At 41.4% G+C, this 27914-nt stretch overlaps 2 protein-coding genes across 21 annotated transcripts in view; both read right to left on the bottom strand.

Annotated features, from left to right (window-relative positions):
• Positions 1-30: 30 nt before the first annotated feature.
• On the bottom strand, positions 31-6593 carry scly (selenocysteine lyase). The gene is made up of 13 exons (XM_074636513.1): positions 6461-6593; positions 4832-4930; positions 3976-4085; positions 3650-3750; positions 3349-3526; positions 3080-3207; positions 2764-2919; positions 2567-2673; positions 2417-2453; positions 1538-1621; positions 638-737; positions 429-504; positions 31-329 (listed from the first exon to the last, which is right to left on the bottom strand). Exons 2-13 carry the CDS (start codon positions 4921-4923, stop codon positions 176-178), a joined length of 1323 nt encoding a protein of 440 aa, XP_074492614.1. The 5' UTR covers positions 4924-4930; positions 6461-6593; the 3' UTR covers positions 31-175.
• A 526-nt stretch (positions 6594-7119) lies between these two features.
• kif1aa (kinesin family member 1Aa) overlaps positions 7120-27914 on the bottom strand; it is a 53335-nt gene continuing 32540 nt past the window's right edge. For 10 of the 20 annotated variants that reach the window (XM_074636536.1, XM_074636535.1, XM_074636537.1 and 7 more), the window contains 22 exons: positions 27748-27877; positions 26428-26587; positions 25467-25557; positions 25259-25377; positions 25097-25152; positions 23252-23360; positions 22983-23049; positions 22782-22866; positions 22576-22681; positions 20434-20460; positions 15944-15967; positions 15397-15511; positions 15153-15286; positions 15011-15072; positions 14786-14931; positions 13679-13867; positions 12699-12770; positions 12469-12590; positions 12112-12255; positions 11268-11460; positions 11054-11172; positions 7120-10656 (listed from right to left, as the gene is read on the bottom strand). In XM_074636536.1, coding sequence (XP_074492637.1) covers positions 10614-10656; positions 11054-11172; positions 11268-11460; positions 12112-12255; positions 12469-12590; positions 12699-12770; positions 13679-13867; positions 14786-14931; positions 15011-15072; positions 15153-15286; positions 15397-15511; positions 15944-15967; positions 20434-20460; positions 22576-22681; positions 22782-22866; positions 22983-23049; positions 23252-23360; positions 25097-25152; positions 25259-25377; positions 25467-25557; positions 26428-26587; positions 27748-27877 — 2313 coding nt within the window. In that variant the 3' untranslated portion in view covers positions 7120-10613. The remainder of the gene's footprint in view (positions 10657-11053; positions 11173-11267; positions 11461-12111; positions 12256-12468; positions 12591-12698; positions 12771-13678; positions 13868-14785; positions 14932-15010; positions 15073-15152; positions 15287-15396; positions 15512-15943; positions 15968-20433; positions 20461-22575; positions 22682-22781; positions 22867-22982; positions 23050-23251; positions 23361-25096; positions 25153-25258; positions 25378-25466; positions 25558-26427; positions 26588-27747; positions 27878-27914) is intronic. The other 10 variants (XM_074636539.1, XM_074636540.1, XM_074636555.1 and 7 more) reach the window with 3 other exon arrangements.

Here is a 27914-nt window from a genome sequence, read left to right as displayed (position 1 = left end):
CTCTCCATAACAACACCCCTCAGGTCACTCCAAGTTCTTCCCGTTTATTATTTATATGAAATATTCCATCCATTTGAAATGATCAGTTAATGTAACAATAAACACAGATTATTTCATTCTATACATCCGACCTTGTTTGACCTAAAGGATAAACTGTTTATACACATGAAGGCAATCAGTCCATTTCTTCCAGCAGCTGCACAGTCTGCCTCAGGTCTTCCACAACTGCGTCCACATCTGCTTTGGTCGTCCCCCTGCCCAGGCTCAACCTCAAGGCGTTAGCTGCCACCTCTGAGGGGACTCCACAGCTCAGAAGGATATGGGAAGGCCTGTTGGACAGACACGGTGCAGAGCAGGGGGAGTTATGTTAGTACAATCAATATTGTGTCTGGACAAAAGCATAACAGGTGAAAGAGGGACTCTTTTACCTGTTTCCACAGTCTGAGTGGCAGGCGGCGCCAACGCTGGCCAACAGCGTCCTGCAGTTGGACAATACCCTCCAGCCTAAAGCAAGAGAGAGAGAGAGATTAATCATTCAAAGCCTTTGTAGTTTACAAATAGCCCCGTGCAGGTCATGAACTGCCTCTTGGTGTAGGGTTAGAGACATAGGACAGAGACGGAAGAGTCGTGACATCACCTTGTAATGTTGGGCCCAGGATGGACACATTACATGTGTTAGGGAGGATATCAGAGCCAGGGTAATGGCTGTTTAAGTGGATCCTGTCTTTAAAAACGGCCTGAAAAGGGAAACGTACAGAATAATGATAATACAGGTTATCAGTTTTAAAGTCAAAGAACAAAAGTCCCTGTGAACCGCAATCATACTACAGTTCAAACGAAGAAAAGGTCACTCAGTAGAGTGCAGATCTTCACCAGGTGTGTCTTCCTCTCCCCCTCTCAAACAAAGAAGAGTGGAATCTCACTCAGTTGTCCCTCCCGGCTCCCTTACAGTCAAGATGGCAGCGAACATAACAAAAACAGGGTTTTATTAATCTCGTATTGTGCTTAACTTTAGTGGACCATAACATATCGGGTATGGAAGTAATCTGCAGATGCTCCGGTTCAAAATAAGACCAAATGCCAGTTTTTGAGCCACAACAAGGGCCAAATGTGGCCTGCAACAGACCAGGTAAGGCTTGTTTTTAGCCTAGCTGATTGCCGGAAATTCCTTTTGCTACTGAAGTCGGCCGGTTAAGAGGAGTGAGGAGTCAGCAGTCAATGACAGTATAAAACAGTCAATAAAATAGTTTTTTCAAAAATTGTGAATGATCGCAACCATGAGAGGTCCTTGAGTATACACTTATAAATACTGTAAGCACAAAAAATAATAAGCTGATGGGTGCAGTAGTATGCAAGATTAGCCGTGAACAGACAGACAGATACACACAAGACCGAACGCATGATCTCCCCATAGGCCTGGTGGAGATAATAAATAAAATAAAAAATAAAAATAACATCCATCACACCAAAAACTGATAACATTATTGTTGACATCTATCCCAGTCACAATGACCTCTCTAAATGGAATCAAACTTACCTTCAGTCGTTCTTCCAAGTGTAGTTTGGTACTCCGCATATGACTCTCATAATCTGACAGATTAGAGGACACCAGTTCTGCAGCCTGACAGACACAGAATAAATCAGTCGTAGTAGTTTTACAATAGGCCATCAGGTATACAGTAACCACTATGGTAATTGTAACACGTATGCAAAAATCCTATTGCCAAAATGCTTTGACAAGACATTAATTTACCCACTCAAATATGCGCCATTAAATCAGGAAGATAAAAGAGTCAAATATTATTCAGTGCAAGCTTCTGGAGGAATGTTCTAAAACCTTAAAGGTGCAGCGTGTAGGATTTGGCGGGATCTAGTGGTGTGGTTGCAGATTGCAACAAACTACATACCCCACAACTCACTAACGTGAGCCGCCGAGTGCAAAAAACGTGACGACGCCGTTCGCCTCGCTCAGAGGCCATCCTTACCATATTAACACTACTTTAGGAGCAACTGAAGTCAGACGGTGGCTGACGGTGCCACGGTTTAACACTCCGCGGCTCACGTTACTGCAGTTTCACAAGCATGTCGGAGAACTACGGTGGCCTTCAGGCAACATAAAAATGCGAAAAGCTCTCTCTAAAGTCAGTGTTTGGTTTGTCCGTTCTGGGCTACTGTAGAAACATTGCAGAGCAACATGGCAGACTGCGTGAAAAGGACCCGCTCCCTATGTAGATATAAAGGACTCATTCTAAGCTAACGAAAACTAAATGATTCTTTGTTTCTGGTGATAATACACTAATGAAAACATAGTAATACATATTATATTCTATTTCTGCTAATAGATCCCCCAAAATGTTACATACTGGTCCTTTAAAAAGTAAATTCCAGTAACACATACATGGAGCAGGAAACATACCTTTCCCAGACCAGCAATCATTGGTGTGTTTTCTGTGCTGTAACATCCAGAAAGAGAGAAAATAGACCCTTATATTTAGATCTCGGGCCTGGTTTCATTTCTATTAAATACTATTGATTATTCCTCAAGTGAGACAATGTAGTATGTTACCCTGGTCTGAAGTTTCTCTCCTGTCCTCCTCCAAACAGCATCGGATACAACGGCGTACTCGTTCCAGGGCCGTTCACGTACAAAGCACCGATCCGAGGTGCGTAGAACTAGAAATGTCACAAGACCTGTCAATAACATGTTTTCCTGTTTTGCGTTCCGATGCCAAATCAAGATATTTCATACAACAGATTCCTGACCTTGTGTCCCACTATGGTGAGGTAATCCACACCCAGTTCAAAGGCATCTACTCTGATTTTCCCCAGAGCCTGAGCAGCATCCGTGTGGAGCAGGATCCTTAGCCCATCATGCTGCTTGTTGAGAGATTTTATTCTCTGGCAGATCTCTTGGATTGGCTGATGAGAGGAAGATGTTTCAGCATACAGAGCACATTAGACTGTACTGTACCCAGAGTTTTTGTTTTTACATTAGAATTGGATTCAAGTATTCATATTTGATAAATGATACATGTGAAGATGTATCCACTAATCAATCAATCCTCTATCTCCTTCTTACCATGATGACTCCTGTCTCATTGTTGGCCAGCATGATAGAGATGAGACATGTGTTGGGACGCACCGCAGCAATGACATCCTCCACCTCCAATCGGGCTGTCACCTTAGACACAGGCACATATGTCACATCTGTGACAAAAACACTGTTACCCAAACAAGTCAAGAGAAGAAGTAAACGTAGGGAAGCTACTTTAGATTTGTTGTTAAAATAAAGTCTGAAAGATTCTCCAGGCATTAATCTGAATAAACCTTTACAGGATGGCCTCCTACCTGCCTTGCCATCTTTCTGTAGGTGCTCAGCTACTAGTTTGACCGAGTCGTGTTCCACATTAGAGGTGATAATGTGAGGAAGGCCGTTGCTTCCATTCTGGTGTCCTTCACCTTGCTCTGCAGCCCTGCAGCTTCTCCTGAAGTGCTCTACAGCAGTGTGGAGCACCAGGTTGTTGGCCTGAAAGAAGATTTATTTGCTATATGAACCACCTTTGCATGCATGATACCAATATTCTGCACAAAATATTTTTCAGCATCACACAAAACGAATATAGCTTAAAAAAACCCAATAATGATTTACCTCCGTTCCACCCGATGTGAAAATGATGTCTTCTGCTTTCCCTCCAACCATTCTCGCCACATTCTCTCTGGACTGATTAATTATTGCTTTGGCTTTAGCACCTAGAAAAATAAAATTGATTTATAAAAGAAGTACTTTTTATTGTTTGCACGCTGAGACTTTATTGGTTAGGTGCTGAGAAGGCAAATTGGGGAAAAGCTTAGCTCATTAAAGGAAAATAAGCACACACACACACACACAAACACACACACACACACACACACATCTTGCTATCCAATTCCACTTCAATTCAATGGCATTTTGATGAAGGTTTAAGTATTCTTCACCTGCTATATAATTGCTACTAGGGTTTCCCCAGGCATCTTGGAGGGCTTCAGAAATGGCCTGGATCACCTCAGGTTCCAGCGGAGTGGTGGCATTGTAGTCCATGTAGATCCTACATCACATTAAGTACGTTGGAAAGAAACTCTCAACTCATTTTGTATACTGCATTAAGCCTAGATGCTACACATTAACAAAACACCGAGAGCATTAAAAACCATAAAATCAATCTCATGTTGCATTCACTTAGTTTAACACTTAAAGGTACAGTGTGTAGGATTTGGGGGCATCTAGTGGTGTGGTTGCAGATTGCAGCCAACTGAGCAACCCTCCACTCACTGCTCCCTTTCCAAGACTGAGGTAATGCGAGCCGCCCAGTGCAAAACCGTGACGACGCCGTTCGCCTCGCTCAGAGGACATCCATACCATAATAACGCTACTTTAGGAGCAACAGAAGTCAGACGGCGGCTGGTGGTACCACGGTTTTGCACTCTGCGGCTCACGTTACCGCAGTTTCACTAGTGTGTCGGAGAACTACGGTACGGTGGCCTTCAGGTAAAGTAAAAATGCTAAAGCCACTCTCTAGAGCCAGTGTTTGGTTTGTCCATTCTGGGCTACTGTAGAAACATGGCAGAGCAACATGGTGGACTCCGTGAAGAGGACCCACTCCCTACGTAGATGTGAAGGGCTCATTCTAAGATAACGAAAACACAATGATTCTTAGTTTCAGGTGATTATACACTAATGAAAACATACGATTACCATATTCCATTTCTGCTAATAGATCCTCCAAAATGCTACACACACTGTTCCTTTAACTTGATTCAGAGTGGATGACCAACCCAAATCAAACCTTCCTACCTGTCTGGCTTCATTTCTGAATAATGTTGGAAGGTATGGCCAGTGAAAGTGTGACCCTGCACAGAGGTGATGTCATCAGATGGTTTGGCCATAACACTCCTAGGGACAAATAAGACCTTTAGCAGGATGTCTGTGTAGATGTATTACAGTCAGGCAATATTTCCAGTAAAAACTATATTCACTAGATTTCTAATCAAACTCTATATAACTCTTTGCAGGAAAACTTCTATTCATATCTCTCAAATTATAAATTCATGTGGGTTGCACTTATTTGGACAGCACAGCGTGGGCTTTGATTACAATGTGCTTTGAAAGCTGGCAGCAGTTACAGAAGTATCGTTATTATTTCCTGAATAGTGAATTACTGCAGGTCAAACAGTACAGCAGGTCTAACTGAATCTTGATGTCAGCTACTGTAAGGCAAGACAAGGCAGCTTTATTTGTAGAGCAGTTTTCAGCAACAGGACAATTCAAAGTGCTTTACATAAACATTCAAGAACATTGCGACAAAGTGCAAAAGAACACTAAGACATAATTAAAACAGTTATAAAAACATAAAAACATTAAAGATTAGAAAATAAAAACAAGCTTAAAAAAAAGGATAGAAGTTAAAATAGAGTATAACACACAAGAGTAAAAGCTCTAGTGCAGTATAAGATCATTATCTGGTTTAATAAAAGGCAGCAGCAGCAAACAGGAACGTTTTAAGCTTTGATTTAAAAGAACTAAGAGTTGGAGTTGGTCCTGCAGGTTTCTGGGAGCTTGTTCCAAATATCTGGTGCATAAAAACTGAACACTGCTTCTACATGTTTAGTTGTGACTCTGGGGACACTAAGCAGACCTGATCCAGATGACCTGAGAGGTCTGGATGGTTCATAACATAGCAGAAGATCAGAAACGTATTTTGGCCCCAAACCATTTAGTGCTTTATAAAGCAGCAGGATTATTTTGAAATCAGTTCTCTGAGAGACAGGCAGCCAGTGTAGAGACCTCAGAACTGGACTGATATGATCCACTTTCTTGGTCTTAGTGAGGACTCTAGCAGCAGTCTTTTGAATCTGAATCTGAATCTGTATACTCGAATTCTACTCATTGTTATCACCACGTAGTATGTAAATAAATGCTAACTGTGTACCTCAGAGGCTACAGAGGTTTATTACACATTTGAAGCCATCATTTAGCGTTAACATTAACACAAATGTGTCTCTTCTCCAGAGTCCAGTCTGTCAGCTGTAGTTCCCGCCATGCTGTCAGCAGCAGGCATGACGGGTATTATCATTATTTACCTCCAGTGCTGTCTATTACTCAGCTAACTCATCTATCCGGTAGCTTCCTGCTACCAGCTGTGCTCACAGTTAACTCAACAACACTGGTAAAGGGGTAACTGGGATATTACAATAACCTGTCTCTTCCCTGGTAATGTGTGTCAGACCGGGCTGATGTTTATCCAGCTAACGCGGACTCACCGTCCGTTTAACATCTGGTGACTCTAGCTACAGCTAGCTGCTGCTACTCACTAGTTCTGCTCGCAATGTCGTTTAACTGTTCATTTTCACGCTCTCTAGCTGAGTCAGACATGTTCTCCTTCGTATGACACGGCAGGCTGAGGTTCTTGTCTGTGTGTCTAACCTTGTGAAGTGATGTGAAGGAGTCCTGAAGAGCTTTATTACTACTGTGTGTCAATCATTAGCGAGCTAGCCCGTTGGTTAGTCTGACTGGGCTCACTGGATGAGGCGCTGCCGCTCCGCTGGGTTGCCAAGTGTCTTAAAGGGAAAGCTGCAATTACAGATGTCAGAGAACACTCAAAAACATTTATAATGTATAAGAGTCCAACGTTTTATATATATTAAGTGTGGTTTATTATATGAATTATATTCATGTAACTTTGGAACATAAGTCAAAGCAAAGACTGCTCAGTCTCTCTCTCTCTCTTTTATTTTTTACCTGCCACACTTAATAGGCAATATAAACAGTTCCCCAAACGCTAGTATGCGGACATGGCAACTCTGACTTCTGCTTCCATGGTAACAATGGAATAACAATACAATACAACAATACAGTCACACAGTTTATAGGCCTGTTACTAAAAGTCACTATCTATCCATCTATCTATCTATACACACATATACAGTATATATATATAGATATAGAGTAGGTATAGATATAGATAGATAGATGGATGGATAGATAGATAGATATTATTTGTGCTTGTTAATGATAAATACATGCTCAGTCACCGGTTACAAAAATGAATGCCGTAGATCCTATAAAGAACAAGAGTCCATTACTTTGTGTTGCATAATTTCCATGTTTATTTAATATATGACAATGTGTTTAGTGTACACAAACATTTGACGCTAAACTCCAACACTCAGAGACACTGACTGAACTACTGCCCATTTAAGGTTTTGTAAATGGGTGCAACTTTATAATACACTGTTCACAGCAATCATGTTTATATACAATGCAAAATCAGGAAAAAAAAAGAAATGTACTGGTGAAATTTGAAAAAAAAAAAAAGATTAGATGTGGAAGCACAAAAATGTAAAATGATATTCCTTCAAAGGGGAGGGGAGGGATTAGAAAAAGTCGATTTAGTGAATGCTGTCAGAGCATGATGGTGACGGTAGATATTGAAATAAAGTGTGACAGTAAGGTTACCTACAGCATTACTCTGTACAAGATGCCTAACAGGGCCACAATGAACCAACCTTCCCTCACATGTCAGTCGACAGATTATTACAGGTATATCCCACAACCTCCATTTGGTTCCCTGATAGTACCCTACCTACAATCAATAAGGAACCAGACTGTGAAAACAAAAGACAGAACCACTCCAGCAGAATAAGTATTTTCAAATATCAATGTACATTCAGTGTGATTTTTTGTGTGTGACTGCACCAAGAAAACTTTGGTTGGCTCAAATGTGACGCACATTAAAAGGCCCAATGAAAACACGAGGAGTAATCTCAACATAGAGATCAGACTGGAACGATACTTTGCTCGCATTTTAAGATTGGGTTTTAAAGGAAATGAGACAGAAATGAGTGAGACAGTGTAATGTACAGTACAACAATGATGATGCTATAGCTGGATGAACTGCAGTCTCTGCCAAAAAAGTCAGTGATAGACTTTGATCATAACATTGATCACAGGACTTTGTTACACAACAAAGAAAAGATATTAACAGACATTTGACTGTTTGATTATGTACATGTAGGGTTGTAAAATGTTTTGATTGGATCACTTCAAAATATGTCCACAACACACAGAATACTTTCCAACCTCAGGAAATACGCTTATAGTAGAGTAAGGTATTGTATGGATTACCTCAGCAGCAAAAATAAAAACATACTGATTTGCTGTTATAATTTAATCCCCATGCTAAAATTGACTCTGCCATTAGATAGATAAAATATTATTCTTGCGCTTTTGTGTAACAGTTTAATGCTTTGAGATGTTGTCCTAGAATGTAAGTGAGCGTGCGCTCTAGGCTGGCTGACCTGAGGCATGCTCATCAATCCAACTTCACACATCAACTCACGAGCTGCATCTGTCACTAGTTTTTGAACAGGTTCAGTTTCATAATCAATTTGAATGGAATGCAATAAAAAATGCACAGTAGCAGTTTTCATCAAAGACCAGATGAAGGGATAAAAAAGAAAACAGGTGTACATTGATTTTCTTCCATTCAAAGTTTAACACAATCCTGAAATATGTTAAAGTAGTTATTTTTAATGTATAAACTAAGGCTGTCATAGTTAACACGATAATAACACATCAACGCAAATTTGTTTAACACCACTAATTTCTATAACGCATCTTTTTTTAGATTTTTAATTTCAGTTTTATAGCTAGAGTAAAGCTGGAGTAAAGATACAGGTATCATCGACAGCTGTTGTTACCTGTTGGGCTTGAGTTTGCCATGTTATGATTTGAGCATATTTGTTATGCTAAATGCAGTACCTGTGAGGGTTTCTGAACAATATTTGTCATTGTTTTGTGTCCTCAATTGATTTCCAATAATAAATATATACATACATTTACATAAAGCAAGCATATTTTTCCATTCCCATGTTGATAAGAGTATTAAATACTTGACAAATGTCCCTTTAAGGTACATTTTGAACAGATCAAAAAATGTGTGATTAATTTGCGATTAATCGTGATCAACTATTTTAATCGATTGACAGCCTTAGTATAAACATGAAGTATACTCTGTGTTATGGACATTCCGTATTGTATGACAGCTGATTGCCATAATAGATATGTAACATTAACATAAATTATACCTTTTTGTCTGAATATGTGATGATGATGATGAAAAGCAGGAAAGTGATGGGATATGATCTGCAGACACTTCCAGAACAGTATTATAGCAGCATGGCGGATGTAGTTTCAAAGCAACTGGTGCAGAGGCATACTGTACAGTATGGTCGAAAAGAGAGGCACTACATTTAATCAATATACATATCATTCAGAAAACCAGTTTCTTATTCTGTAGTGTGAGGAACAGTTTATACTTTTTGATCATTTAACAAGGTAGCTTTGTGCAGCTGAGGATGGACAGACCACCTTGATATTCTCTAACAATAGAGTGACCTTTTCAGATGTATATTCGTTGGGTCGAAGGTCAGGTGTGACTATCCTAATCTTAAAGGGGGATAGTATTATTCAAGTAATCTTCAGCACAAAGAAGGTGGCCAATCATATTAAACTGTTTAAATAGCATTAACTGCATGGGGACACGGTTGTTATTATTCAAACATTTAAGGAACTCATATTAAAAAGTGCGGTGTGCAGAAATTGCACGGTACTACTACTTTAGAAATATAAATGTCTTTGTAAATAAATACATGCAGAAATAAATAATAAAAGCTGTTAAATATCTAAATATATCACATTTTAAAACAAATAAAATTCAGGTAGAGAATGAGATTAAATTGGGAGGATTAATGGTGATGATCATTACTTATTGTGTGAATGTAGATACCCTTGGTGCGCCTACGAGTAGCTGAAACGATGTGGAATGAGCAAAATGCCACAAGAACAAGAAGTCTACGATGATATGCCATTCCCTTGCCAGGCTGTGTGTGCTAAAGTTTCTAAGAACTTTTAGGAATAGGACGCAGAAAAGGGAATTATTCTAAAGAGTTACACTCAACTGTCTTTTTTTTTTCTCTTAGCGTGTATTTTCTAGCTGTACGTTGTATGCAAACCAGTTTAAACACTGCATATATAGCTGTAGAGTAGAGACGAATCGGCATGTTTTTCTATTTACTGATGCAAATGTAGCGATGTGATCCTCACTGACATGGCAGCTTCAGGTAAAAATAAATGTCACTGCATTTTTTTTTTAAAGAGTAAATGTATAAGGCTCGATGTGTCACTGACAACAACTACAGTACATTACCATACGTATGTAATCTGAGATAAGAAACTGTTGCTACTTCCTCCGTTTTCTTCATTCGTCCGGCTATGAATTAACTCCAGTACAGTACAGTGACGCTTTTTGAAGAGGTTCTTCACAATACGAGACTCACACCGCAGCAAAAGGCCTGACACGAAATGGGCGCTTTAGGTGCTCAGGACACTAGTGATAAACTGAGAACGTACAGGGGAAAGATGGTCGTTGGTGAAAGTGGTGGAGGGGGGGAGCGGAGGGAGCGGGGGGAGCGGGGGGGAGATGGGGCTCAGCACAAGGGGAGGGATTAGGACAAGGATCTATGTACATCTTAGTCTCTGCGATCAACCCTCTTTCATGAGATTTGTATGTCTTGTCTCACATCCTCATCTGTCCGGCTCGTCTTCTCGACAGCTTTGACCTAAGAGGCAGAGAAGAAGATGTATTTGTATTAAAGGTGCATTTTCCAGTTCTAAGTTTGTGTTTACTTTGACCTCTTAAAGCTGAAGTTGGTGACTTTGAAAATAAAAAAGGCATTTTTTATAAAACAGTCACTATATCCTGACAGTAGGGCATATTTTGTTACTGTCATGCCTATTTCTCTCCTCAAATGTTTTCAGAAACATCTTGTAGTGTACTGTTTAGCTGTAAAATGAGAAAGTTTGCTCTGGCTGGTGTTTGGTTTTGGCTTGACTGTTTTCAACATGGCGGCCGGGTCACAAACTTTCTCATTTTATATAGTGACATAGATATAGTCAGTTTCAGAAAAAATAACTGTTTATTATATTTGCTCAAAGTTCCCGGTTATTATTTTTTACCTGATAGTTCCAGCAAGGAGAGGGTTAAACGCATACAGCCAGTCGTGCATCTCTTTGTCATTAATAGCTTGAAGCAATATTCCACGATGTTCTGTGCACACGGCAAATGTGTACGGGGTCTGGAGAAAGATACAAAAAAAGAAGCTTATTATACCATAGACCTGAGGTTTTCACTAGTGAGAGAGCAGAAAGGAGAGTTTGGTTAATCACCAACCTTCAGCATTGCCTGCTGGTCCTCGCTGTACTCCACCTGGGCCGAGGAGAGGTTGAGGATAGCCCGCTCCACGGAGTCTCTCTCTGTGTTGTAGATGTATACATACGGCCGCCGCACAACGACGTAGCGCTTCACCCATCCGTTAGTGTGTGGCTCCAAGAAATGTAGGTAACCCTTCTTTGACACAATGGGGCTGCAAAAATAGAGAAATATAACCACATGTGAAACCAAGAAAAATGTCTCTACAGCGCAAAAGCAACAGCACAAAGCATACTTGTCAACCCTCCCGATTTTACCAGGAGACTTCCGTTTTTCATTGCCCTGCCAGTTTCCTGACGCGGTCCCAATTCTCCCATATTTCTCTCGATTTATGGTAAATTTTCCATATGAATGAATAAAAACTGATGACTATTAGTTAAATTTCATGCCAGAGTGGTAAATTACTCAGTTTTCTTACCTGAGAATTAATAGTAAAAATTAAAAAATAGGCCTATTTAACATAGAAATGCTGTTTTATTTTTTTAATTTTCATTATTGTATTATTGTACTCTGTTATTTCTATTCTGTGTAAATACATTGAGAGAGTTGCATAAAACCGGAGTCAAATTCCATGTATGAACATACTTGGCGAAATAAACCTGATTCTGTTGCAGTGTAGTTTTTATTTTGTTATTTTCATTCTTTAAAAGTCACCAGAATGCAGGAAACAAAGTCTCTGAAACTCACATTTTTCTGGGGGAGGACCTACACCCCTCCCACTTTGGTTTAAAAATCCTCCCTACTTTTGAGGTGTCAAGGTTGGCAAGTATGGCACAAAGTGAAGAAGTCACTGTGGCAGACTCACCTGACTCTAATCTCCTGGATATCAGGGACAAATCTGCGGATCCGTAGTTTGGTTTCAGAGGCTCCGTTGACGGACTTCTTGGCCTCTGCGTCCTGCTGCGTGTCAGGACTGGGGCTGACGGCACGAGAGCGAGGCATAGGGGGTCTGCAGTACAGAAACAAGAGGCCTATGAGCCCTAGTATCCTAGTGCATCATGTTATCACACTGCCAAACATTATTTATTCAAGATAAAGAAAAGATGAACACACAGTCTGCAATACACAAAATGTAGCTAATCCAGACTGCCACACACAAAAAAAGGCTACCATGGCTACTGAATACATAACAATAACCATACAAGTATGTCTCAGCACTGACCTGAGTTCAGCGTTGCCATAGCAACCCTCAACCAGCGAAGGACATGTTGACGAGGGTATGATTGTGTTGAGAGCAGAGATTGAAGTGGAGTCTCTGAGCACTGTGACGGACATCTCTGAGATCTGTAACACACACAAACACACAGGTGCTCGCTCAACTGTGAGGAACCAATCAACAGACATTATGTTTTTTTCCACGTGTAGGTTTGAATTTGAGTGTTTGAGCACTACCTTGCTTTCACTGGCGCTGACACACACATGGCTGTATTCTCGGTTGAAGGAGTGAGTGAGCAGCCGCAAACACTGTGTGTAGAAAGGTCAAAGAGATTAAAGGGGACATATCATGAAAAACTCACTTTTTCAGTGCACATACACTTGTGGAGTGCCTACCAACCCACAAAATGTGAAATTACACAACAAAGTCAGTTTTTTGTGGGCTGCCTCGATCAGAAAACATGTGATTCATCAAGCTATTCAGGTTTGGCTCCCCTTCCTATGTGATATGCAGGCTCATTGGTATATACCGCCCACAGCTTGAGAATTACTTCTGCAAAGGTGCACCATATTTTTCTCACAAGCCAATCAGAGCAGACTGTTTTTTTTGAGAGGGGTCTTAAAGAGACAGGCGTTAAAACAGAGCATTTCAAATTGAGGGTGAATACAGGTATATTCAGACAGACATTATGAGAAAAATAAAGTGTTATTTGAACATTAAAGCATGTAAACATGTTCAAGTAGAAACCCAAAATACAAGTATGAACCTGAAAATGAGCATGATATGTCCCCTTTAAAATGTCCTCTAAGGTAAGATACAGTACAAGATAAGTAAAATCACATTTTTAATATCATAAAAATGCACTATGAGTATTTTGACTTGATCTATATAGATTATGTAGTGACTTTAATTGACTTAAATGCATATACATTAAGGAAGTGATTCCCAAACTTTTTCAGGTCAAGAACCCCTAAACTAAAACAAATTGGACCACAGATCCCTATTTGATAAGATTTTGTCCAAGGGTCCCCCATATGAGAGGATTTTTGCTTTTAGATGTTTATTACAGAAAGTGTATGAAACCAAAATAGTCATACATTCTGTCATTGTGTTACTTATGGATGGAATTATAGTGAAAATAAATCAAAAACATACAAGCGAGACTGCACTTAAGTCAAACATGGAATTGAGTATTCACTAAGTAATGATGGCTGACCTTGGCAGCAAGCTCCCTCTGCCTCTCAGTGGTGATTTCAGAGCTGGAGCTGACCTCCTGGTCAACCTCGGGGGGCTGAGGGGACTCACTCAGCTCGTCAGTGACGCAGGTCTGCAGGGACTCCTGGCCCATTAACATGGTAGACTCCAGTTTCTCCCTCAGCAGGAGGTAATGTTTGGTCTTCTCCACCTGAGAGAATGGGGGTGGGGGGGACATCACAATCAATGATCCTTGCTGAAACTTAGAGAAAGTTGTCTGCTTTTGGAAAACAGTTTATTTGACAAATTCCAGTCTGGTTTCCATCAGCGGCACAGCTGCTTTTAATACCATAAATCATAATATTTTATGAGGAAGTGGGTTGGGATATGTGGTACTGTATAGCTCTTGAATGGTTTTCTTTCTATTTTTCTAATCATAACTTATTTTATTTGTATGCATTATTGCTGACAAACTGTCTGACTGTGCTTCTCTGACCTGTGGAGTTCCTCAAGGATCTATCCTGGGTCCTGTCTTATTCTTCCTTTCCATGCTCCCTTATCCGTCAGTGACTGTGTCTCTTATCACTGCTATGCCGATGATATCCAGTTGTATCTATTTGTGAAACCAGGAGGAACTTTCCAATTTGGCTACATTACATAATTGTTTTCTGAAGATCATAGCCTGGATGTCTCATAGTTTTCTGCAGTTACATCACAACGTCTTCTACCGAGATCTGATCGTCTCCTACCCAGATCTGATCGTCTTCTACCCAAATCTGATCTTCTTCTACCCAAATCTGTTCTTATTCTATCCAGATCTGATTGTCTTCTACCCAGATGTTATCGTCTTCTACCCAGATCTGATCGTCTTCTATTCGTATTTTATCGTCTTCTACCCACATCTGTTCTTGTTCTACCCAGATTTTATCGTCTTCTACCAAATCTAATTGTCTCCTACCCAGATTCCAATGACCAAATCTCCATTCATTTAGATGTTTTAAGAAATAAATGATTTAGACGCCTATGTTTTGATACATCTAGGTTCAATAAATGAGGGCCAGTATCATCTGTCCTCAGGTGTTAATACAAGTAGCTTATGCTATAAAAGAAAAGTAATGAACGCCCTCACATCTTGGAGGAGGCTGAGTTTCTCCAGCTCCCACTGGTGGTCCAGAATGAGGCTGTCACTGCGGGGCCTCCAACCAGCCAGGTTCTCCTCCCCACGGACATAGGCCACTGAGGTGTCCAGCACCCGCCTGCGTCTCCTCTGCATACCTGGAGTGGTTGGGTGCAGGGTTAGAAATGTAGCAGATTTGAGTTTAATACAAATTGGTAACTTTGTCTTGACCCTCACCTGGGCTTCCTGCATCTGCCAGGTTACACAGGCTGACCTCATAAACTCCAGTTACACGGTTACTAGAAGAAGAAAAATACAGATGTCTTTATCAACAGAGAACACAGGAGATACACAATGTTTTTCATAGTATGAAACTCACCCATCTGCTGCTCTCAGGCTTCCAGTACCAAAAAGGTTTCGGATAGAGCGGGAGGCTGAGAGCTTTGTGTCTCGAGAGTAAAACACCATACAGATATCTTTGGTTACGATTGCGGGCTGGGTGCAGTTCTCCATCTGCAAGTGATAAGAGAGTGGTTTCTGATATTGAACCTGTATAGTAATTCACACACGACCCCTGACTCTGTAAGAGCTACTCTCTCATGAACGCAGGCACTGTGCTGTACCTCCAAGTAGGCTGAGAGGGTCATGTAGATCTTCTCCCCGTATGGAGTGACTCGGTTTAGTAGCAGGGAGTTGTGCATGGAGCTATCCCAAGCGGCCTCGAAGCGGTAGAAAGTCCTGAGGTGATCCGAGTGACAAGACGCCAAGAAAATGAATCAGCAGTCAACATTGAAGTCATTCTAAACAACAAATTAGCACCCATGCTAAAGTCAACCTAACAACAGAGACTTCAATAATATTCACAATATTTCACAAACACAAAGATGTGGACTAAAACCTCATTTGATACACTGAGAACATAATATGATTTGTAAAAAAACATTTATATGCAATTTACTATTAGCATTATACAATATTCAAACATTGTAGTAAGTATTCCTAAAATCTCAGTACAACAAAAGTGCCAATGAAATATTGCATGCAACAGGCTGACTGAGTTGACAGAAAAGCAAAGAGAGCGGAGATGACTATTAGGACAGAAAAAGGAAGTTGGGAGGGGGGAGGGATGAGAGACAGCCAGACGAAATGAGGGACAGAGCATTGAAATACCTATGGTCAATTCCCAAGGAAATGCTGTGAGAAAGAAGAAATCAGCAAAAGAATAGAAAGTGAGAGTCAGGAAGTATGTAGTGGTTGTGCTCTTGTGTGGCTGGGTTGGTGTTTGTCTTTTTTTTTATCACACTGTTATCTCATTATGTAAACACCAACGCCACGGACGGTGCCGCTCACCTAGAAGAGAAATCCTGTGGAAGGTGCTGATCGACTCGTTGCGATCTCTCATCCTGCTCTACCGTTGAAAAGGTAAAATAACAGCACATGGCCATTCCTCAGGCAAAACAATGCTGCTTTCTGTTACACCTCTGATTTACTCCATACGTTAATGTACACGATTTTTCCCCCGCGTGTCCCCCGAGGGGAAATAATCACACAGTGAAACCAGTTATTCCTCTGGCCTGATTCCCGGTACAGCCTTAAATAAAAAAAAAAAAAAAAGATAATCCAAGCATGAATTGTAAAAGGAAACTAATGTTTCTGTAAGCTGTAAAAAACAGGCTGAATGGACTCTTCATGAGGTTCAGATGTTGGGCCCATTGGCTTTGGACTGAGGTGACCTTGTGGGAAAGTGAACAATGTGTCACCCAGAAGAAAGCAACAAACTGAGTTGAATCTGTAGTAAAGAGAGCTCGCTGCGGCTTTGAATAAAGGGGATTCAGTGTAGAGATTGCCTGCTTTTTAAGTAATTAGCAAGTGCATTAACACACACACACTCATACATGTACACATGTGCACTTCTTTCCCAGTAGTAGAAAAGTGTTCTCTTACTCTACAAGGAAGCAATTTCCTTTTTGCGCTACACCAACATGTGCTTTTCTGTGTTTTACTACCTCCTAAAAACGCGGGAGCCAGGATTGAAGTCATGCTGCTGGCGAAACATGTGAGGAGCCGTTTGTTTCTGGTGTTTGGCAGAGTTCCGCTGAGGTACGAGATTTCTAAATATTCACAACATTGCAGCAATTTTGAGCAAAGTGCTACTGGTGAGGTAATGGTTCACTGGATTACTTTTTAATGGCTGCATTTTAATAACGTGCCAGAGTGGGTACAGTAAATGATGTGATCCATATTGCGGCACTTGAGTAATAGTGGATGACTAGTGTTCCTGTTATATATTATATAATAATAATATTCTGTAGCTGTGATGGGAAGTAATCTCTCTCCCTCTCTTGGCATTAGACGTAACTAACAAAATCATATCCATGGATTCAAAATATTGCTGCACTGCAAAGGTCAACAATATGAAAATAATAAACAGAGTGGAGAAAACGAGCAGCATTGACTAGCAATGAGCAGCATTTTCTGAATATTCTTGTTGCTGGACAGGATGCATCTCTTTGCTTTTGATGTTTCAAATGAACTGTGCTGTAATATTGGATCACTACCACCCTCTCCACTCACCTCCTCTGGAAACTCACGAGAAACTCTTAAACTAACCGTCGTCGATCCCAAATAAAGACAGATTTAGCAACTGCATGGCTCATTTCTAGCTACCGACCGATCTCCAACCTCCCTTTCCTGAGCAAAATTCTGGAAAGAGCAGTGGCCGCCCAACTCCATCAACATATGGCCAACCATGAGCTCTACGAAACGTTTCAATCTGGCTTCAGACCACACCACAGCACAGAGACCACCCTCATCAAAATCACAAATGACCTCCTCATCGCTGCAGATTCTGGTCACATCAGCATCCTCGTCCTCCTGGACCTCTCAGCTGCCTTCGACACAGTCTCCCACACCATCCTCCTCACCCGCCTATCTGACTACCTTGGCCTCACCGGTTCAGCTCTCTCCTGGTTTCAGTCCTACCTCACAAACAGAAAACAGTTTGTCACCATCAGAGACTCCAGTTCCACCCCGGCCCCAGTCAACCATGGCGTACCTCAAGGCTCTGTGCTGGGACCCCTCCTCTTCACCATCTACATGCTACACTTGGTCAGATCATCCGCCACCACGGTCTCAGCTTTCATTCATATGCTGACGACACACAACTATATCTCAGCACCAAACCATCCACCCAGCTACCCCCACAGTCACTTGTAAACTGCCTACATGCAATAAAAATCTGGATGTCATCAAACTTCCTAAAACTCAACAGCAACAAAACCGAGCTCATGGTTGTGGCTCCCAAGGCCCTGCTCCGGAAGGTTGGAGATCTCCACCTGGACGTTGACGGCTGTTCCTTCTCCCCATCTTCGGAAGTCCGCAACCTGGGTGTCATCCTGGACCCAACACTATCATTCCAATCTCATATCAGGTCCATCACCAAATCCGCCTTCTTCCACCTCAAAAACATCTCACGTCTCCGGCAATCACTCTCTGACTCTGTGGCAGAAACCCTCATCCACGCTTTCGTCACCTCCCGTTTGGACTATTGCAATGGAGTTCTGTCCGGGGTTCCCAGCAAAGCCCTGGACAGGCTCCAGTATGTGCAAAACTCGGCTGCCAGGGTTCTCACCCGCACCAAGCCCTGGCAGCACATCACCCCCACCCTCATCCACCTCCACTGGCTCCCGGTCAAGTCCCGCATCACCTACAAGATCCTCCTCCTCACCTACAAATCCCTCAACGCCCTGGCTCCTCAGTATTTATCTAACCTCCTCCACCCTTACACACAGCCCCGGAACCTTAGATCCTCAGGCACGGGTCAGCTCTCCATCCCTCACACAAGAATGCGAACTTTTGGGGACAGAGCCTTCAGTGTGACAGCCCCCACACTTTGGAACTCTCTCCCCATAGAGCTCCGCAACGCACCATCTCTGGACACCTTCAAAAGACTCCTCAAAACCCACCTCTTCACCAAGGCCTATGGCCTCTAGCTACTGTTACATTTGTTGTGTTTATTTATGTCTTTGTTAAGCGTCCTTGGGTTTCATGAAAGGCGCTATATAAATCCAAGCTATTATTATTATTATTATTATTTCTAGCACAACATATTTCCAGAAACACATTTTGGTGTAATACTTTCATGACATAAGAGAAGAAAATTTCCAAACGAGCCGCCGTGTTGGTTCCAGTTTGAAAGCTGGGAGCAGCAGCCCAAGAGGGAAAGTGTTCGTCCAATCAGGTGTCTAGTGGCAGCCCATCAAGTGTCCAATGCTGGGAAGTGAGGCGATCCCTCACGTTAAAAAACGCCACTGTGGACGTGTATCACGAGTGATGAAGTTACACGATTGCTCTTTCAAAATGAAAAGGCGGGAACAGTCCTTTGTTTACGTTTTATGGGGGGGGCATGTCAGCGGTTCCAATCACCGGCGCGAGTGCTCCTCTATCGGTGCATTTCCACCAGATCCGGTGACGGAGGGCGTTGCAACGCTTTCCATTCATTTTGCTATGGAAAGCAGGAGAAGCAGTTGCCTAGTGTATGATGGGAAACTGCTGAGTTGGAAAGGGTCTGTATTTGCATAAAGTTGAAAAATCGCAACTTTACACGATGCGTCCAGTTCACGAAACCTGGACCAAGCTGTGGAACTAGGTGATCGAGTTTTAAAATTAAACGAGATTCAGCAGAGGCATCGCCTATTTCTCGCTTAAAATGGTTCCAGAAGTAGATTTTGGTGGATTGTTTAGACGGCATAACAGAATGTTTAAGATCTTGTTTCCTGTTTGAAACGGCAAGCAGAAAACCAGGGACCAATCAGGTGCATTCCACGAGAAGTTACGTCACCGCTTGAATCTAGTTGAGTGGAGCAAGCAGCGCGTCCCCTAGTGTCCTCACCCGGCCCTGGTGGACATGTACCATTGGATTAACATTATAGACATGACAACTGACTATTTGTGAAGCCACAAATTCACAGACTGACCATACGCAGTGCAGCCATATACTCAGTTTTGACCGAGTCTTGTTTCCAGTACAACCACTGTAAATCAGAGGGAGCACAATCCATGGCACAATCATGTTGGATGTGATTTTGCTGATTTTCACATTTAATCTGGGGACAAATCAACATCTGTAATCAATTAAGGAGAAGGACAGAGTAAAAAGATATTTTTAAAAATGTCTGCAACATTTTAAAATTCCCTGTTTCTATCCAAAAGACAAATGCAAGAGTGACCAAATATTGACTGTTCACTTCCTAAAATCAGCCTCATCAGATAGTTCCTGCAGCAACAGCTGAAGTGGAAACAGAGAGTGTGATACTGGCCCCACGACACCCCCAGCAGAGACACAGCCAAGGACAGTCCACGTGAAGCAAAGCGAGCCATGCAGACCCTGTCCGTCATAAACCGCAGCCTGATAACAGCTCAAACACACACACCCAGCGCAGCAAGAGAACATGCAGAACCACATCCCCTCACTTCTCATGATGAGAGGGAGAAAACAAAGAGGCACAGATGAATTGCTGACAGTAATGGCAGAGGAAGAGAGAGGGTAACGAAATCACTGGAGGCTGAGTAGGAATGAGGATGTTCAGGAAGTTAGAAAGATGAGGTGTGTGTGTGTGTGTAACTTAAGAGAGCATGAGAAGAGAGGCAAAATAATATACCTAGGCATGTCCGAATCAAGAAACTGTCTGCAAAAGCAAAAAACAACATTCCGTTAGTGGACTGGAGGGAGAAAAATGTTAGCATCCATATATACCTTGATGTTAGTTTCTGGTAAACTGAACAGAGACCGCACTAGACCGCAGCCTGACCCGGTGCTGAGCCCTTTACAGACAATTCTTGGCCATTGAGACCATAACTGAACAAACATTGGGGGCTGAAAACCCTTAAGGGCCTTTCACATAGAATTGTGCTGCGCTCGCTGCTTGGTTCAGTGCGCTGAACCCAAAGTTCAGACTGGTTGAACTTTGGGCACAGCGCACCACGAGCAGAGAAAAGCTGTGCGCTGCGCAAGCCATCGGAAATAATGGGTTTCAGAGCGCAGTGGTGCCGTCGCTGCGTTCTGTGTGAAAGGCCCATAAGGGTGCAGCACCACGGTGAAAGAAAGGCTAGTCGAGCAGGGCCGCTGGACAGTGTTGCATGGAGCGTTTGGTTGCTTTAGGTACAGTAAACTCAGGTCTGGGTGGTGGTGGTGGTGGTGGTGTTGCTGGTGTTGTTAGGCTTTTTGGAGGGATTAAGCAATGAGCCAAAAGCAGAATGTCACCAAAATCATATAAGTTAAATGGCAAAAATACTTTACAGCTTTCATAAACTGAACTTGGATAATGTAATCATTTTGACTAAAGGGCATTAATATAAAATCTACACTGATATTTGTCCATATAATACATATATAGTATGATACATGCAACCACCTAAGAGTTATCGTGCCACCACACAGTGGTGATGTTGATGGTAAGTGATTTGGGATGTTAAAAGACAAACCAGTGAAGGTTCAATAGTGGCTTTTTATGCCAGTAATTACTGTATTTCTTGAATAAACATGTTATCAATATAACATATGACACAAGTTCTATTATGGGGATGCTTTTCTTAAAAGAAACCATACTGCCCTCTATTGGCTAGCTGCAGAACAACAAATAATACTATTATACACCATATTACACACTTCTAATCATACAGTACATATTTTTTGCTATAAGATGTCATAGTCACAAGAAGCTACCTAATTTCTTTTGTCCTTTGGTGGATTTTATGATGTTAGTAAAACATTCTGTGTTCATTTCAGTATGACATTAGCAATGACACGGCTTCAAATTAGACATTATATTAGGTCAATGCATGACAGACACTTGTTTCATTGTTATCTCCAGTCTGTGAAATGTCAAGAGTTAATCAAGGGATTCAATAAAGTGATGATGGTATGTTGTATGTCCAATGGATGGCATCATATTGAGTCCAAATACAGATAGTTTAAGGTTTGTTAGTGAATTTACACTACACAGTGAAACATGCTGCTGGAGTTAGAAAGACGAGCATCTGAATTTCATATTGGTGTGCTACTGTATTAATTAATGAAGGCCTGAGATACAGTGACTTGAGGGTGCTTGGTTAAAATGTGAGGCTCTTGTAGTCTGTAAGCAGGTCAGCGTTGGGGTTAGTAGCTCTGATCGTGGCTGAGAGGTGAGATGGGTTAGAGGTGAGGTGATAAACGAGGTGAGATGCAACATGTAGGTGCAACGACGACAATTAAACGAACAAAAAGCACAGATTAACACCAAGGAGGGTCGCACGGCCAGCATGGACGAGTGAATTCATAACTGCTGATGTGGCAGACTTCGGTTTCAAAAACTGCTCTTAAATAACTCCTTGATTCACTTTGCTCATGGTCACTCTCTATGTTTCATGAGTGGCCTCCTGCAGTCAGAGAGAGGGAGCTAAACTCATGCAGCCAGACACAATAATAAAAGATAACAAAAGAAGTTGTTATAACATTCAATATAGTGCCTCTTCTGCCATGCTGCATGCATTTGCCTGTGTGCCGTGTTCCAGTGTAGCAGCTGCCACAACAGTAATAAAAGTGAGGTCCTCAGATAACACTGCTGTTGACATAAAAGTCAGACCCATAGAGTGGTTTCCAAATTCAGCCAAGCTGCCACAACCTTAAACATGGCCACTAATATTGAATTCCCAGCGACCATATATATTGAAAATGTAATAAAGCCTACAAAAGATGGGCTGGCCCAGTGTTATATTCCATTTGCAAAGATGTGACTGTTTGAAATGTCTGCACCATTACGTACCGGTCATCTTGCATGGGCCTGACGTACCCAGCGGATAAGATGTTGAGAGAGAGAATATTGGGGTCAATGATGGTCTCGTCAGCTTCAGGGGTGTTGCGGAGACGACCTAGGAAGGCACAGGTGCCTCAGTTAGAACAGCTCATACACAAGGCATAACCACTGTTGGTGCGATGTTTGGTTTTCAGGTTAAGAAAGCCTGAACTTACCCACAACAAGCTCACGGATGTCCTTCCATTCCATGTCACCTCCTGACTCATGTACGATGGTAACAGCGACTCTCCTCTGGAGGCCCTGTGGTTGTCAAGAAAAGACAGGCAGCAAAGACAGAAAGAAAAAGAGGTGTGGTTATGTTCAGTTCAATTTAAATATTCCAAATATTATATTTGCTCACAGTGTGACTGACATACCTGGTGCAGTAGGAATGTGCCGTGACAAGGCATCCCTCCTCTGTGGTCCACCACTGCAGGGATGTATCTGGGAGGACACAGATGAAAACAAGCGTCAGTGATTTGGTCATGTCCAAGGGATCAACGGTACTGGAGACATTTAGTCCAAAGTTTTTCAGGATCATTATAACTATTCCTTAACAATAATAATGAAATAAATATTTCATAGAAAGCTCTGCCAAATCATTCCAAACTAGATGTTTGGCGAGGGGTGACCCAGGGATACTCACTCTCCGGTGGCCTCCAGCTCGCAGATCTCAAAGAACACCATGAGATCATATTTGCAGTGACAGGGTCCTGCCTGCGGGCGGGTCATAGCTGTCAGCTTGGTGGCAGGTACTGTGTCGAAAAAGGAGAAAGAGAGTGTAAGACAGGAGGACAGGCTGAGAGTAGACTAGTGGCTAAAAGCAGGGAGCTGCTCTAAACCTACAGAGGAAAGAGAAAGGGAAGAAGAAAGGAAATCAGTGATGCAGGGAAAGAGAGTAGAAGGAGCTCCTTTCCTTCAGCGGATTTATAGGCAACTCTGCAGTCCTCTCTTAAAGGAGAATACCACTAAATTTACTGAACTTATGTTGTTTCAGATTGTACACATGTATTTGTAAACCTTTACTGGACAGCCCTTTGTAGTAATAAATGCATCCTGTGCATGAGGAAAAGCATATGCACAAACTCCTTGACCAGTATCGTGTTGTTGATTTGTCATTGTTTTGTAGGAATGATTAAAGCTGGCCAGAGCAAACTTTCTCAGGCAGATGAACATGATTTTTTTTCACAGATTATCGTCTCATGCACTACTGTCAGGATATAGTGACAGTTTTATAAAAAAAAATGAGTTAACTGCATTCCTCCAATTTAAGGTAGTTCTCCAAAAGGAGTTAAGAGTTGCATGAAAAAAAGATTCACCAACAGTTTGGCCCAAGCCCAAGCAAACATAATATGTAGTATTATTAAAAATATCGTATGTAGTATTTTATAGAATGTGTTCTGCACATATATATTTGCACAATTTGTTGTATTTATTATTTCAAATAGTTCTTTAGCTGTTTTGGACTGTTGTTTTGTACAGCTGTAACATGTGAATCTCCCCTCTGGAGATCAATAATCTCTTATCTTATCTTATCTGTGTATAAATACATACACAGTATAATGTACAGTATATTTTGCATTCCGATCTGAGAAAGTAGTCTTCATGACTGACTACTGTAGCAGAAAGGCACTGTGATCCAGTTCAACAAGAGGGAACTGTAAGGAGAATCCACCACGCAGGTCGACAGTAAACACACAGAACACTAGAGAGCCAATCCAACAGAATCCCGACACAAGAAAACAACCTTTTTATATCAAATAGTTTCATTTTGAAAACTATTACAGCTTCTACTAGTCAGTGACCAGTAGTAACTGTAATACAATCTATAAAACATGCTAATCATCTGTTCATTTTTTGGGACACTATCTCCCTCTCTACATGCCACAGTGTCAGTTACAGAACATTGACCTAATAGCTGGAAAGACTTCAGTATTACGCTTGAGCAATACTTCAGCAAAATTGATGCTTTTCACAGCAGCTTGACTCCACATAAAAGTAACACATTGTGTTCTTTGAAGTAGTAGTCAGTACATTAACTGTAATGTTGCGTAACAGCTGCTTGGCTTTGGAGTACGTGGGTTAAGACAAACACTTGATATAAAAAGGCTTTCAGTGACAGGATTCTCTTGGATCCGACATCAATAACCAACCCGGCTTCTGAGCTTTAATAACTGAACAGATAGACGTGGGCGGAGCTGTCAGCTGAGCTAGCTCGTTTCCTTCCAGTAAGAAGGAAGCAGCCAAGCCAGCGGCAGACAGAGCGTGGCCTGACAACGAGTCCACCAGCGCCCCATTGAACACATCCGGGACCAGGTATCGGATCAGGTCCAGCGATTTCTCCCGCTCCGGCGAGGCGTCAGAGTCAACTGCTCACACCCAACAACATGAAGCTAAGATGACATGACTTGCAGACAGACCAGTACAAAGACAATACAACATAAATAAATGGTGGAATTCAAGCAAAGTATTCCGCAAGGAGTTTATTTACCTGGTTTGGACAGAGGCATCACTCGTGGGAACTGTCTTCTGCAGGGACGTAGCGGACTAGTAGTAGAAATAACAATCATGTGTCATTTTAATGAAAACACAATCATGTACATTGTATCTCTGTCTGTGCAGTAAATCAGATCTATCGTTCATAGCCTGGTACCTGATGACGTCTTTACAGAGTGGAAGAAAAGGCTGTTTCTGGTAGTGTCCAAACACTTCAAACACAATTGGCTGAGTCTTGATGTAGTCAACAAAGGATTTAGTCACTTCAACAGCAATCTGTAAAATCAACACCGTGATGTTAAAACACCTATTCAAACCTGCCAAAACAACTCATCTTTGAAGAGGATCTGGCTGATACTTCTTACATTCTGCACATGGTAGAAGCCGAGAGGCGGGCCGCGGCCTGTGTTTTTCAGGGGTTCAGTGGAGAAGGCCTCATCATGGCGGTGGATGAAACTGAAATCAATCCAAAGTGCATTATTTACATGCAAAACTGTAAAAAGAACATGATAATATGGATGACAAAACCTGCCAATGTAAATAATAAATAAATAAATGACTCGATAAATAAATGAATGTCATTAAATGTAGCAAATATATAAAAAATAATTGTAGCAATTAATTAATTGATAAAATGTGAAATAGATTGATATATCTGTTTTAACTTGCTTCTTTAATTATTTATCTTTGTATTAATTATGTTAGTTATTTATTTACTCTTCTGTTAAATTTTCTGTTTTATTTATTCTTATTAAGTTTTGAATTTATTTATTTATGCATTTATTTTTTATTTATTTATTTTAGCTTTTTTATTTATTTTTGCAAATTTTTAAAAAATATATACATTTTATGTTTACTTTTAAATGTTTGTATTTATTTCTGTCTGTATGCATTTATTTCGGCAAACTTTTCCCTTAGCATTTCACCCTTTATTGATTTCCCCAAATTTATTTATTTATGTATTCTTTTCTTTACACATTTCTTTTTAAATTTCTTTATGCATTTCTGCCTCATTATGCAAATGAGGGGGCTGTCACTCAACGTGTGTCATGGGGTCAGAGCATATGGGTCATAGTGCATAGATTGATTATATGCTAGCCAGATAGCTGTTCATGTCACATTTTATCAATTAATTAAGAGCTACATTTGTTTTTAATATTATTTTTGCTACATTTAATGACATATTTCTTTATTTATTGAGTCATTTATTTATTTGTTGATTTATTTATTTATTTTTGATTTTGGCAGGTTCCATCCTCCATAATGATAAATATTGACAATCATTAGAAAAATTTACAACGGAAACATTTTTGATGAACTGCTTACTTGAACTGGCAGAAGATGTCGGCATATTCTGCAGAGATGCTGGAGGCCTGCAGGACAGTCACCCTGAAGGTAAAAACATTACCAATCCTCAGGTGCTCCAGAGTTGTGTCAAGCGAGCCGTCCGGACTCTTCAGCGGACCCTCCATCTCGTCTGCATCAGCTGTGAGGAAACGCAAAATAAAAATCAGACACAGGTTAAAGTTGGCATTCCAGGTTGATGGCCTAGTCCAGCTGATTGTCAGTAGTTTTCTGGCAGCGTAAACCATGGATGGATGAGGTTTGGCTTGGATTTGGGGCACTGACTTTGGCTAATTTGGGCCAAGTATCACCCGCTCCCCGTTTTGACCCTCAGAGCTAATTCCATCACGAGTCTTTTAGGCAGAAAGCATCGGTCTGGCATAAGTCTAGCAGCTAAGTGTTCCAGATTTAGGCCACTGTTTGGCCGAGTGGGACACTACACACATCCTTTCAAACGATAGACTGTATATAAGAAGTGGACGCAGTCACCATGACGTCACCCATTGGTTTGTGAACTGCTGATCTGTAAATGTGGGGTGGCTGTGGCTCAGAGGTCGTCCACCAATCAAAAGGTCAGTGGTTTGACCCCCGACTCTTCTGATCACATGTCGAAGTGACCTTAAGCAAGATACTTAACCCCAAATTGCTCCCGAAGGCTGTGCCATCGTTGTGTGAATGAGTATTTAGATTAGATCCTGATGGGCAAGGTGGCACGTTGTATGTTAGCCTCTGCCATCTGTGTATGAATGGGTGTGAATGGGTGAATGCTGACATGTAGTGTAAAGCTCTTTGAGTGGTCGGAAGAATAGAAAAGCACTATATAACTGCAAGTCCGTTTACCATTTACAATTAACTTTCATGAACTGAAAACACACTGTGAAAGGGTTAAAGTTCTAAGACGAAAAACGAGGACAACTCCCAGACCAGACAACGCCTGTCAATCACAAGATAGCCACGCCCTATAGCATCCCCTGCTTTGTACTCTAAATGGGACCATAATTTACTAAATGAACATCATGCTGTATTGAAGAAGACTTGAAACTAGTGATTGAGACCATAAACTCATGTTTACAATGTTTACTGAGGTAATAAATCAGGTGAGAAGTAAGCTCATTTTCTCATAGACTCTTATACAATCTGACGTCTTTTTGCAATCAGGAGTCGCCCCCTGCTGGCTATGAGAAAAAATGCAAGTTTAGGACACTTCCACATTGGTTTAACTTTTCAGACTCGGAGGTTGTTGCCCAATGTCTCAAATACATAAAACATGTATCCATTCACTCAAAATATGATTACCCGCACATGTATTATTGTTGACCTCATCTGCTGAGGGTACAAGTTCTGCATTCTGCCCCTCCCCCTCCACGATACGAAGTTCCTCCTGTGAGATCCCTGAACGGGACAGTCCTACAGAGCAGGTCTCGGACTGGAACTGCAAAAGCAAGGTGCAAAACAGACTGGTTAGCATG

The sequence above is a fragment of the Sebastes fasciatus genome, chromosome 5 (genome assembly GCF_043250625.1).
Source record: "Sebastes fasciatus isolate fSebFas1 chromosome 5, fSebFas1.pri, whole genome shotgun sequence".
In the NCBI taxonomy this organism is placed as follows: domain Eukaryota; kingdom Metazoa; phylum Chordata; class Actinopteri; order Perciformes; family Sebastidae; genus Sebastes; species Sebastes fasciatus.
This window is presented reverse-complemented; position numbering and strand designations above follow the sequence as displayed.